The sequence below is a fragment of the Amblyomma mixtum genome, chromosome 3 (assembly GCF_055824585.1).
Source record: "Amblyomma mixtum isolate Tamu chromosome 3, ASM5582458v1, whole genome shotgun sequence".
NCBI lineage: Eukaryota > Metazoa > Arthropoda > Arachnida > Ixodida > Ixodidae > Amblyomma > Amblyomma mixtum.
In genome coordinates this window covers 183,825,984-183,840,073 of record NC_143014.1, presented here as the reverse complement: position 1 = coordinate 183,840,073, position 14,090 = coordinate 183,825,984, and the positions used below count along the sequence as shown (strand labels likewise).

Below are 14,090 nucleotides of genomic sequence, written 5' to 3'. Positions count from 1 at the left end.
TTTACCAGATTTTTTTGAAGATACACTCGGTGTAGCCACTGGCGATCCTGGACACTGCTTTTGGTCTTTGTTTTGCAGCATCTGTAAAAAGAGAAAAAAACCGGGTTTCACAAGGCATCAATATCTTTGTATTTAAAATAAACCACAGAGCATGCTCAAGGAAATGCATCAAAAAATTCTGGTAACAACCAGTGGCCGGAAAATTACAACGACATTTATCCAAAACTTCAATTTCAAATGGAATGGTATGAATTAACTTCTACAGCATGTGAACCCACATAATACTTCAGGAGTGCAGTAAAAGGAATTACTGCCTAGTTGGGCCCTTCATCCCGGGATCATGCACTCTCCATGCTAGCAAAGAGCAACCAGTGCTAATAAACTGACAAACTTGCAAAGAAAGGTAAGCATACAGATACACAGGCTGTCTCACTTAATGTGAGCCAAGGGTTGGAGAAAAAAAAAAAAATGCTGCATGCTGCAGACATGAAACTGAAGAAAAATGCTTGGCAGTTACCTGGAGCAACAATAAGCATTTTTTAGGCTGGGCCAATTTACTGACGAGATAGCATTAGTTATTTTTTAACCTGTAAACTTGGAAATATGGAAAACGTTTCAATTATGCTGCAGAGCAACTCCAGAAATAAAAAAATGTGCAATTTTTGTAACATGCTTATTTCCAGCCTGCTCGCAACACAACATAAAAAAGAATGTCAGCCTACAGCAAAGCGTGTTCTAAACATCCCACACCTGGCAGCAAGCTTCTACTGGTCATTGACATGATGCACCCAAGTTGAAGCAGCCGCAACTGCTATTAGCACGTGTAAGTGGCCACAACCATGTTCCCCTCCACAGATTCATGCACTTCCTTCACAGTGTGAAGAAAACATACTTCTGTTAACCCTTTAAAGGTTTTTGCCGTATATGTACGGCGGCGGTTTTCTGTCCCGCAAGGTCTTTGCCGTACGGGTACGGTTTCGATCTTCCGTTTGAAATTTTGCGCCAAAAGAACAATGCGTCCTCACTGGGGGGGTGCTGCCACCTCTTAGGACTTACAAGAAGTGTTTGAATTTTGTGCTGCCTTCTTACGGAGATAAGCAGAACTTAAGTCTAGCTTTAGCGCACAGACTGCGGCGACACCCCTTTTGTAGTTTTGGTTTCGCCGCGTGATCGCAACGGAGTCGCGCGAAATTTGAGTTTTCTTTTTGTCAGCACTATCTTGCAGGGGCTGCCGAAGTTGATTTCTATCTTTATTGGCGTTGCTCTTAGCTTGCTTATCACCGTTGCTCGTGAGGTATTCTCGCTCTCTGCGGCAAAGCGCCTACGCGGTTTTGATTCCGCCACGGGATCGCAACGGAGTCGCGCGAAACAAGTCTTCTCTTTTTGGGCACTCTCTTGCAGAGGCGGCGGAAGTTGATTTCTATCTTTATTGATGCTGCTCTTAGCTTGTTTATCACCGTCGCTCGTGAAATTCTATTGAACATTTTCCAGTTGTGAGTGTGATGCTGTCACCAAAGTACTGTTCCTAATTTTTTTTTTTACTATTTATTCTCGATTATATACATTTTGTAGATTCAAGATCCGCAATAAAGTAATTTGACCACCTGGGAAAGTTTTCTTCAAAATAATTCGACCCTCAAAGGGTTAAAAAGTTCTGCATTATATTTGCTTTCCATAGTCATTATACTGTTTATAACAAGTCATAGAACTGTTTATAAAACTTGTGCAATTTGCACTTTATTTGGACGCTCTACAACTTTTTAACAGAAGCTTTTAAACATCCTTAACGACTTTAAAGTTACTTACCTAGTGAATTACAACATGAAGTAAAATATACTCACATTTTCTTTAGGAGGCTGACCACTTACAATGCTGCCAGAGTTTACACATATGAAAGGTGCCAGTACTTTTCAAAACCTGTGCTCACATCATGTGTGGCCATGATACACATATCGGTGACCACTATTCGATCATGTGTCTAACATACAAGTGAAAATAAACAAAACTTAGAAAAGGAAGACTGGCTACAATGAGCTCACCGTTATCATCGCCAGTTAAGTCTCCTGCAAGCAAAGCACACTATATGTCCAAAACAGCATCAGCTAGATTTCGCCAGATCCCAGTGAAACAAGCACTGCTTCCATAAACACTCAACCAGCATAAACTACCATTCGCTCCCTATCAGTGATGCGTAATGCTTAGAACATCTAAATTTTGCTCATTTCAGTGCTTTCCAGCTAATACAGAGTGCTTTACCTATTCTTCCTAGTGCATTATGCACAAGGCCTTACTGTGAAGACCCGTGATGTTAAGCCGTGATGTTACGCCGTGATGTTACGCTGTGATGTTAAGCCGAAAATTCACATAAAATGCTCACGTGAGTGCACTGTGAGGAGCTCACACTTCGATCTGGATTAGTGCAGTCTACTTTAGACACTCTACATAATGCAGCAACATGTTACACTGTTCGCAGCAGAGCAGGTATTTTCATAAGGATTGGTCACTTGCCAAGGCTGACTGTGCTGCATTCTCAGAAGCACTGAGATGTACGGTGAGATGTACAAGTCTATGCTTGCGCTGTTCTGCAGCACGGGGCTTCTTGATCTGTGGCTTCACAAACGCTGTCTTTTCATGCTGAGCCACGTCAAGCTCCTTCTCCAGCTCCTCTTTTGCTTGCTGAATCAGTTTATCATATAGCTGAAACAGGCCAATACAAATTAAGCATAAGATCCTGCTCACACAAAAAAGACGACAAGTACAGAAACGATCTGGAAAGCTAGGGACAACACACAGACATCTATTAAGATCAACCAACACACACTAAGATAGCCCCAAGAATTTCAGAGAAGCTGAGCCAACACATTTCGGACGTTAGACTCAAGGCATTTCTATAGTTGGCAAAAACTTCACAAGAAGCAGTCAGCACTAAGCACTAAGCCTACATCTGCTTCATGTGACATCACCTAACACATCTGTGACGTGGCAGCAAGTTAGGTGGGCGGATAAGATTAAGAAGTATGTGGGAATATGGTGGCTGCAACTGGCAAAGGACAGGGTGAATTGGAGAGACATGGGAGAGGCCTTTGTCCTGCAGTGGGCATAGTCAGGCTGATGATGATGATGATGGCAGATGCTTGATGAATAAGCAAATGCTCCAAGGTAAAGCCAAGGAAGCCTGTAGCTTTAATTGGCATTAGAAGTATTGGCTTCGGACACTACCACATTTTTCAAATTTGCATGTCATTCTGAATGTGTTCATCTATCAAAGTAAAAAGACAGTGCACTAATTTACTCAATTTCATTATGCAAAGAACACTACAACTTTATGAATTGTTTATGACGTGGTCACACACAACAAACAGGCCCTACCACGGGCACACAATGACATGTAGTGCATATGTCTGTTCAAGATCTTTTCCCATGTACTATTGGGTACAGAAGTGCCCAGAACATGTGAGTGCTTGCAAAAAGCACATCACTGGTGGTGTTGTATTTTTTATCGCCATGTCCATTGGTGCTAGAAACAGTGGTGATCTGAGAATATTCCCATAACAATGTTCCAATCCTTTGGCTCGACCCCACCCTGGTGGCTCAGTGGTTATGGTGTTCGGCTGCTGACCCGAAAGACGCAGGTTCGATCCCGGCCGTCGCGGTTGAATTTCGATGGAGACGGAATTCTAGAGGCCCGTGTACTGTGCGATGTCAGTGCACGTTAAAGAACCCCAGGTGGTCGAAATTTCCGGAGCCCTTCACTACGGAGTCCCTCATAATCTGAGTCACTTTGGGACATCAAACCCCAATAAACCAAACCAAACTTTTGGCTTGAAACGCGAAGAAACACTTTGGCAGCCCGCAGCAGCGAGCTGTTGGTAAAATCCAATAGAAAATGTAGCTTCCCGGCACCTTATCAAAGTGTCAGCAAATGCCACGAAGCGCACCACCTTGTTTGGGCTGCTTCTTGTGCAGAGTTGAAAACGGGCAGAGCGGGCACTTCTAGATGGGCACTCCTTGGTGCACGAAATGAACATGCCATTCTTGAACCAGTAGGTGACTCTGGTGACACAGCGATGCATTTGAGCAAGTGGCAGCGCGTCCTGGGTACTTCTGTCCCTGACAGTACATCAAGAAAATTTAAATTCCTCAATGTCCCAGGTTTCCATGGTTTGGTTTTAGTTTTATGGGGATTTAAGTCCCAAAGCGATTCACGCCATGAGGGACACCGTAGAGGAGGGCTCCAGATAATTTTGACCACCTGGGGTTCTTTAATGTGACTGAAATTGCACAGTCCATCGAGCTCTAGCATTTTGCCTCCACCAAATTGCGACTGCTGCGGCCGGGATCAAACCCGCGTTTTTTGGGTCTGCAGCTGAGCACCACAACCACAGAGCCACCGTACCGTGGTGGCTACATGTTTTCATGGGATTTGAGGAAAATTTGAGAAGAAATGATCACATTTTATCACTTACTGATCAAGCTTTTCTCCACTTAGGCTTTTACTGATTTCAATACTGCAGACTATAAAGACCACTGCAGGCTATAAAGCTATAAATACGAGAAATGTTGATTATTAGCGTGTCAAATCAAGAAGAGCTACAGAAGAGAAATCTTGCTTTGTGTACCCAGAGCCATTAAAGGTATGAACAAATAACAAGAAGTCTGTGTTCATTTTAAAGTCACTGCAAAAGATGTTCTCTCAGCTTTTAGTGTACAACAAAAGGAAACAAACCATATTAATAAAAAAAGAAAGCTACCTTCAAAATACCTAAGATGGCAGCTGAAAAAAATGAAGCAGAGGTCTGCTTCAGCTAGTCAAAAAAAGTTCAGTAACCACACCATAACCCAAAGGATTAAAAATCGGTACATAATGTGGGAACTGAATCAAGCAGTATTGCTAGCAATCCTTTAGAGCAAGCTGCAGTATTTTTCCTCTTCACACTTAATAAAATTTATTCACCTCTACAACAGTACGAGGCATGTGAAATTCAAAATTTTCTCTGCATTCCAAAGTGGTCTGGACACCTAACATCTGGCAGCATCTCCTTGGCGGCCACCAATCCAGTATGCCCACATCCATACAGCAGCAGTCACTACCAACAATTTGAGAAGGCATACTTACTCTCCCCTGTGCTTCTTCATGATTTCTCCCAAGAGTGAAAAATGTGTTCACAATTAAACTTACCTCAATAACAGCGCTGGTTGTAATTTTCTATAATTATTTATAATTTTTCAACTGGCATATTTTGTATAACTTCAGCGGTTTCAAAGCCGCAAAATTATTCCACCAATTACATTACTACGAAGTAAAAATATTCTTGCTTGATCTGGACACCAAACAACAATGCTACTTCAGTTTCATCAATGCAAAATGTGCTGGTCTTGAGTACCTTCAATCACATTATCTCTGAGGCACTAATTACTCAAGCATAGTCCAGTTTTCACTTACAAAATTTTACACAGCACAGGTAGTGTTCACCCTTAATTTTTGCAAGCTTTTCCCATTTCTGTGAGCACATCAGGCTTCATTTTCAATTTGGCTAATTATATCATTTACGGTAAAAAATTAAACATCATTGACACTTCTGTTACCAGTTACAACTGTAAGCAGTTTTATTTAAACTCTTAACAAAAATAAAAATAACAATGCCCTGAAATAAAGGCCAGCTAAGCTGCTTTCACTTATCCCTTGTAGCTTGATATAGCAAAGGCACATGTCACATCAATGAAGCCCACCTCTATGTGCTTCTTGAGGGACTCCTCCCGCTCACGGAGCATCTCAGTGCGCCGACGACGCTGCTCCCGCTTAAGCTGCTCAGCTTCCAGCTGACGCTTTTTGAGTTCCTCACTCAGTGCAATGATGCGGCCCTCAATGTCACTCTGGTCAGAAGCAGTTTCTGAAAACAAACCATAAGCAAGTGGCTGACTTCTTCCACTTCAGAGCTGCACAAGTCAACAAACACAGGAAACTAGGCAGCAGACAGATGCAATGAGCTCCAATGGCTACAGACCACAGAGAAATAACCTTTTTCAGATATCTGAGTTTATGTACTGACTTTTACGGTGTATAAGCAGCTAAAGCTGTCATGTAGCAAACAGAGGGTAATGTGTCTGTTGTGCTAAAGGAACAAGAACTAAGACAAACTAAGACGGCCTTAGACTTGACTTATACCAAGACAGCTGGTTGTTTTAAAAATCTAAAGGTTTATTCAGTATCTTTTCATGACAACTGCTGATTTCTCCCAGTCGAGTCAGCCTGGGAGTGCCATCTACAAGAAACTAGGGCCAAAATGGTGCGTTGCCTATGTGGAGGGGCCTTAAAGGTCAAAGTGCTCGGTGTCAGATCAATCATCAGGATACCCATTTCTCTAGACACCATGCATGCCAAACGCTATGCATGACTACATATGGGCTACACATGGGCATGCAGTACAATCTTGATAATTGGAATTTATTTAATCCAAAATGCCGGATTATTGGCCAAATTTCTACAGTCCCATCATTTCTAATGCAAATTTTGCTGAATAATTTGAACCGGCTCTGTGTACCATACTGGTGAATTCGAAGATCTGGGGTGCCATGCAGGCATGCCCGATCCCGATTTCACCGCAAAACTGGCAAAGTGACGGCCTTTAGGAGCCACGATGCGACGCCAAAGAGCAATGCCGATGCTTGCTAGGCAAAGCACCCTATCCCCACCCAGTACTCCCTGCAAAGTCCACGACATGACTTGCAGACTGCCAAAGTGCATGCCTGCTGAGCAGAAGACTAGCTTCTCTGCAATGCAGCATGGGATACCGGTTTCAATAGACACTTTTAGAAGAGCATGTAGCGCTACCGCTTACCGCACTGCCGCTGCGCATGCACAGATTGTCTCAGGGGTGCCAGCTGCCGGCCAGCTGCAGGCACACCTGCCTTGTCGAGACCGTCTGCGCATGCACAGTGGTGGTAAGCACTACAATAGCGTGTACCGCCACCGCTACCACTTATCACGCGTTGCCAGCGCACATATGCTACTGGTCCCGACGCGGCATGCATGTGAGCAGCTGGCTGGCACCTGGCGCCATCTGGTGTCATTAGGGAGATCTATGCACATGCAGTGGCAACGCACTGCACACGCCAAAAGTCTAATGTCAAGTGCTCTCTGCTCTTCGTCAAGGCAGCGTCTAGCGGAGGCACAGGCACCAAAGCACCCTCCTTAATAGCATCAGTGAGTATCCCGCAATGAGTCGACTGCCGGCCACGCCAGTCTGCACAGTTTCTTTGTAAGGTGCGTCGTGGATAGGGGGTTCGGTTACCAGCATCTCTGATTACTTTAATTGCAAAATTCGTCCAATACAGGTAGGGCGCTCCCACAACGAAATGTTTTGCCTGGGTCCTATTATTCTTGCTATGCTCGGTTAATTTGAAGACCCGCTTAATTCATATATATATATATATATTTGCGGTCCCAATGACTTTGAATTAACGGCAGTTTACCGAATATTGTTGGCTTCACTAGCAATACTTAAGGACATTGACTCTTCTATCACAGCTATTTTTTACAGCTTAAAATATAGAGCTAAAGGAAACACTGATGAATGTCCTGCCTGCATAGTCATTTTATTATGCAGTCTACTGAAGTTCCATACTATATTTGTCTATTTCAGTCTCTGTGTGCAAGAGAACGCCATTCTGCTCAAAATAACGATTACGACATTAAGGATAGAACAGAATAGTATTAGTGAAAATTCTACAATGCCATCTTGTTTCCGATTTGCGTGACTAGTTCATTTACAGAAGAGTACCATGCCCAGAAACAAAAGCTGGCTGAACAGCAGCACAGTGGCCTGATTTATCTCAACTCAAAAGGGGGGAAAAAAGTTTATAACTGCTGCCAAAATCACTGCATCAATTGTCATTGGAAAGCAATGGCATTCATGGCTCATCACGGGGCTTGCAGAGTGGTAAAGCTAAAGTGATAGGGCTAAGTGCACAATTGTCAGGTGGACTCTTAGTGTGGGAGCTGAAGTGTTCCACAGCCCATGCCATGTTTTCAGGCATATGAACAGACATGAGCAGGATACCATTCATGTTCTAGCCAAGGTTTGTTGTTGCCCGACATCTGAACGCTGAGCCATTTATGATCGCGTGGATGATATGCTTCGTCAGGGCGCCACCTAGCCCTCCCACAGTCCCTGGGCATCTCCGGTTGTGTTGGTGGGAAAAAAAAAAAAATATGGTTCCATCCAGTCCTCCATTGATTACCGCCAGCTCAACAAGATCACATGTAAGGACGCCTATCCTCTGCCACGCATCAATGACGCCCTGGACTGCTTACAGGGAACAGAGTTTTTCTCCTTATCAGATCTGCACTAGCAGGTGCTGACTACTGGCAGGTGCTGATGGCTGATGCTGATCACTCAAAAACTGCCTTTGTAACACCTGACGGCTTATCTACGTTCAACGTCATGTCGTTTGGCCTTTGCAACGGCCCCACAACTCTCGAACAAATGATGGACACAATTTTCAGTGGCCTCAAGTGGTAGACTTGCCTTTGCTATCTTGGTGACCTGACTGTGCCTACTGAGATTCATACTAACACCAGTGATATTGCCTCGGTGCCATTCTCACCCAACAAAAACAGGGTTTCCGTGAGTATGCGGTTGTGTGCGCTGGTCGGACCCTGATTAAAGCCGAGTTGAACTATTCTGTTCCGGAACGAGAATGTTTGGCCATTATTTGGGCCATCGGAAAATTTCGCTCCAAAGCCTGTGGCCAACTGTTCTATGTAGTCACCGATCATTATGCTCTGTGCTGGCTGTCCTCTCAGTAAGACCGATCAGGCAGCCTCGCTCGCTGGGCTCTGAGTATACAGGAATACGACATTTGTGTCATTTATCCCTCTGGCTTCAAGCATACTGATGTGGACGCTCTCTCCTGCTTAGTGCTCCTTGTGCTTCATCGTCTGGACTGATCTGTGTGCCTACTTTTTGTCCTCACTTGCCACTACCAACATGTCCACCGAGGAGTGGAGACACCCTTGGATTACCACCCTTCTAGACTTTCGAGTCGCGTAACAGATCATTTGTCCTGAGCACTCATCTGCTGAGCTCATCCCTTCTTCATTCAGGACGACCTCCTCTATCGCTGCAATTACCTGCTTGACGGGCACACATGACTCTGGTCAACCCCCACCATCTCGGCACTGACATCTGTGCTGCTTTCCACACGGACCCCCAGTGTGCTCACAGTGGCGTGTTGAAAACCAATATGCGTCTGTATCTGCGGTTCTAATGCCAGGGCATGTACCGATTTGTTCACCATTTTGTGCACTCTTGATCATCCTGCCAATGCCGTAAAATCCCTCTGCACAACTGGCACAATTGGCACAGACCTCTATACGGACCCCTTCCTACCACTACCGATGGCCACAGTTGATTATTCTTGCCGTAGGTCATAGCCCCCAATGTACCGAAACCTCTCCTTTACCGTCTGCTTCCTTTTCTATTTCCTTTATTCTCAAGAACCTGATTCTACACCATGGCGCTCCGAAAGAATTGCTCAGCGACCGAGGACGCCTTATTCCTGTCAGACGCTCTTGAGGCCCTCTTGAAGAAATGGCACATTATCCACCGCACTGCTACGTATTACCATTCTCAGAAGAATGGCCTGAGAGCATTTCAACCGAACCCTGAGCGACATGCTGGACATATACACGAACACCGACCACTCCAGCTAAGACCAGGTTCTTCCCTTCACCACCTATGCATACAACACCGCAATACAAACCACCACTGAATTGTCCCCCGTCTTTCTTCTATATGGGTTTGAGCCAACCTGCATGACAGATACTCTTCTTCCCTACCGCCCCAACATTTCCGAGTCCCTGCCACTCTCTCAAGCCGATGCCGTGTACGCTGAAGAATGCAGTCAGCTCGCTTGCTCATTCAGGACACAGAACCAGTGGCAGCAAAAACATCACCGTGACACCTGTGAAGGCTCTTCATCCTATCCTCTAGACTCCCTTGTGTGGCTCTGGATACCTCCCATCACTGCCGGCCTTTGCCAAAAGCTGCTTATTCGGGATCATGGTCCCTACTGGGTCCTTCAGCAAACATCTCCTGTGAATTACCTCATTGGGCCCATTGCGCCCTCTGTGGGCTTGCGCTGGTGTGAAACCGTCCACATAAACGTTTGAAACCTTACTACGATCCTTCTGTTCTTTTGTCCCCATAAGTCGCCAGGACTGCTCCTTTTTCACAGGGCGAAAGTGCAGTGTGGCAACTGTCACTATTTTTGCTACCGGAATGCGCTGTGGCTATACTGCGTCCGAAGACGAGGAAGTTGCTCTCCCACTTGGTGCTGGCTATGCCCGACGCTGCATTGCAAGATTCGTCCCAGCTGCTCAGTCTGTCTGAGCACCCTGATTAAATGAATCCCTACACATGCTATGTCTTTACATATATTCTTTTTTTTTTTGCTTCCAGCATAATTCTTATGTATTTTAATTTACAGTTGTCATCTGGTTACTTTATATTATGAATGCTTAGCTCATAAAACATAAAATAAAAAAATTCTTTGCAAGTATCAAGTTTTGTGTGTTTTGAGCGAAGATAAAGCATAAGATCATATTAAACAGGAGTCAGAATAGCCGATATTCTGTCTCAACTGAGGCTCAAGTGTAATGCATTTTTTCTGTTTTCATGACAGTGCAAGCATCCACACACTCATCTAGAGCGCTAAAACAAAGCACCTGTGAGTACAATGGCATCATTTACAAGTGGCCTAGGGTTCAAAACATCTTATTATGCATAACTTCTCAAGTCTCTAAAAGGTACAGTAAAACCTCGATTTAACGAACTTGGTAAAATCCGCAGTTTATTTTGTAAAATTGAAATTTGTCTCCTAGCATGATAAGAAGCCGCCATAAATGCACTTTCGATCAGTAAATGAAAAAAACCTTTACATGTGATGAAAGTCCATTACTTCTGCCCTTTCTTCGCCATCAACTACAGCGTTATGCATGTCTTGCTCATGTTGCGAGCTCACGAGTCGCCTTAGCATGTCTGTTGAGCCGAGCACCTCGTGGGTGACCAGGGCGACACACCCATCTTGAGCTCTGGTTTTGCTCCTATCATCTGCCCTGCGCACACTGCTGACATGTTTTGCCACTGCCACCACTGCGATCTCATGGGAAGGAAGGCCGCCGTCAGCGGTGGTAGCCACCCTCACAACAGGCCATGCAGTCTGTTGACCTGGCAGGCTGCCAAGGCTGTGCAGATGCTCATGCCAGCCTCGCTTGTACTACCCCAGAGGCTTGGCCGGCGGCGTGCACTCCGATACATGCTTTGGCACGTGCTCGGCTCAACTGTTTGCGACAGTGGTAAAATTTTTCCTCAGGTTTGTTTCCAGCACCATGAAATTTCAATATATTTAAACTGTGGCAAAATCTACTCCGGTATATCGAAGCTAAAAATAAGTGGTGTTCTATGGACGTGAAGTTTTGAAAACTAGAATATTTTTTTACATCAAGGATTTCGTTCTACTGAAGTCCGTTATTACATCGAGGTTTAAGTGTATATCGGGCCCGCCAGGTAGGCGATACTGTCACAAATGCACAACCAAGCACACCTTTCGAGCTCTCTAGAGAAGTCTGGATGCCTGTACACATCACTGAAAGGACTCAGAGCATGTTTTTTTTTATTTATTTTGATTTGTTGCATTTCTTACTAATTTAACTGCAGTAGCACAAGAGCAGCATGGCCAAACAGTGCCATGGTTAATGTGTTCTTGGCCATTATGAGGTGGGATCAAAGGCTCATTTCCCCAAGAACTTCATCCCAGAGAAACAGAGCACCTGGTCACAGGAAAGCTTGTACCATTGGAAAACAGAGATACCAGGCTGCAGCGAGGATACGCAGAAAGTGTTAACCTTGCTCTACATGCACACGATGTGAACGCTCAAACCGCTAGACCATTCCTACAGTTGCTCAGTGCAAAGGTAAATTGTTCACACCTGAGGAAAAAAAAAAACCTCACCAGAGAGAGACACATTGAATGAGTCTTCAGAGCCACTGGAGTCCCGCCGCACTTTTCTTCTGACAACCAGTGGTTTTTTTATCAGCAGCAGGTCCTTACGACTGCTGTTGCTACTTCGCCTCGTGGCTCCCTCTGTTTGTGTCGAGACCTCAGCTTCTGAGGAGACAGATGTTGCAGCTTTGCTCTCTATTGTTGACTGATTCTGGCCACCCCTGCAGACAAACACATGCAGCAAAAACTTCAATTCATTTAGAAATGCCACTCCCATTTTGAGACACAACTGTTGACAAACTCTCTTTTGTTGCAGACACAGTTTGTTCAGAACCTGAATTCAAAAATAAGCTTGTGAAAATGTTTTGCACACACCAAGGACAGGACGAAGCAGGAGGCACACACACAGGCGCAAACTTCAACTGAATTTTATTGTGACAGTGACGTATATATACGTTTTCACAATTAGGAAAATAAGCTGGGCACAAACCACGGTGTAAGAATATATTTAGGTGTTGACACTGGCCGCCCGCCGCGGCGGAGAGCGCGCACAGATTGTGTTCGCCCTCTAGTACATGCGCCGACCGCAGCGGCGCGGGGGCGCTGCGGAGCAGAGGCCCTTCGCTTTCGGTGCGGCAAGCGGCGTGCCCAGAGCCGTATATTCCCTTCTCCGGCGTGCCCTGCTTTAGGTGCCCTTTTAGGCTGCGTTGGTCGATGTTTTGGGCTGAGAGAGTGCATCACAAGCAGTGAACACCACGATCTCAGCTTCCACGTCGTCAGCTTCCATCGTGGACGAGCAAATTTTGCTAGAACTAGCTTTTTGTGTCGCGGTTTGGCACAAGCCGGATTGACAGTTGTGGAAACGCACGTGGTGGCGCGGGCCGACGCCATGGACGGTCGTCGCGGCCTATGTGCATTGTGTCTGTGATCTGTTGTTTGTTGCTGTGACACACCTGTCAACTTCAGCCGGGTCCAGAAGTCTGCTAGACGCAATTATGGGTAAGAAGTGCTTCGTACCCAACTGCAGTTCGGGCTACCGGAGTTGTCCGGATCAAGTTTCACTTTTTAAAGCTCCGTCGGAGCCTGCTCGCTTAGAACTTTGGCGCCGGGCAATTCCCAGAGCAGATAGGATATTGCAACCGAGCGACTACGTCTGCGCGAAGCACTTTCCCGAGCATATGATATCAAAATCGTACTATGCCGAGTTCAATGGCAAGGTACTTTTAAATGTACCGAAGAAGATCCCGGTGCTGTCGGCGAATGCTGTGCCCAGTATTTTTCCCGGGTGTCCGAAATATCTGACAAAACCGACAAGGTCAAGAAAGCCTCCTAGAAAACGACAGTCTACGGCCACGTGTGGCGATCAGTCAAGCAAGCGGCCCGCTCCCGCCGCTGTCGCACTGCCCGTTGGGACGGTCTGTGAAAAACAAAAAGGCACCGATCCATCATCGAGCCCTCAGAAGAAACTGCAGACATGTGAGTGGAGTGATCAAGGAACGTGCCCTTCTCCCACCATGGAACTTGGAGGCACCTCCTCAAGTGCCACCTCCGTCTTCCTTGGCGTTCATGACGTTAAGGTTTGTTCTCTTCTGCACTGCTCCGGGTACTTAATATTCTAGGTGCTTAGTGTTCCCTGTACATAACTTTCTGCTAACCGTATCGGTCCTCCCGGCATGCCATAGATACCTATAGGTGCCCCTGGATAACGAGATACAGTTGCTTGCAATACAGGTTAATAGTAACTGCCCAGCCCAGGACATTAAATAATTTAGCTGTTGTTAACATACAGCATGATTAAGCCCTTAGCTTTTGAAGCAGTCCGCGAAACTTTTGCCTGTAGCTTTTTGGGTTTGGCTGCTTTTGATAGTAGCATATGTTTTATAACAATACCTTAAATCCATTTCCACTGATATAATTTCTCTCATTTTTCGTCAGGACAACCGCACGAGTCCACATCAGGGTGGTCCAGATGGATTGTGTCACGTCCAGACTGAAGCACCATTGGCAGCATGCAGCAGCCTCGGATTAGTCGAGGAAAGTCACGAGGGAGTGTCTGTCAGCGGCCAAGATGGAAAGGAACCGCT

The 14,090-nt window shown here is 45.5% G+C and overlaps 1 protein-coding gene across 7 annotated transcripts in view; it reads right to left on the bottom strand.

Moving 5' to 3' along the window:
• The window catches only part of LOC149352955 (uncharacterized), a 119,245-nt gene that overhangs the window by 15,244 nt on the left and 89,911 nt on the right, over positions 1-14,090 (bottom strand). For all 7 annotated transcript variants that reach the window (XM_089582154.1, XM_089582153.1, XM_089582157.1 and 4 more), the window contains 4 exons: positions 12,016-12,227; positions 5,731-5,891; positions 2,509-2,697; positions 6-81 (listed from right to left, as the gene is read on the bottom strand). In XM_089582154.1, the coding sequence (XP_089438280.1) occupies positions 6-81; positions 2,509-2,697; positions 5,731-5,891; positions 12,016-12,227 (638 nt within the window). The remainder of the gene's footprint in view (positions 1-5; positions 82-2,508; positions 2,698-5,730; positions 5,892-12,015; positions 12,228-14,090) is intronic.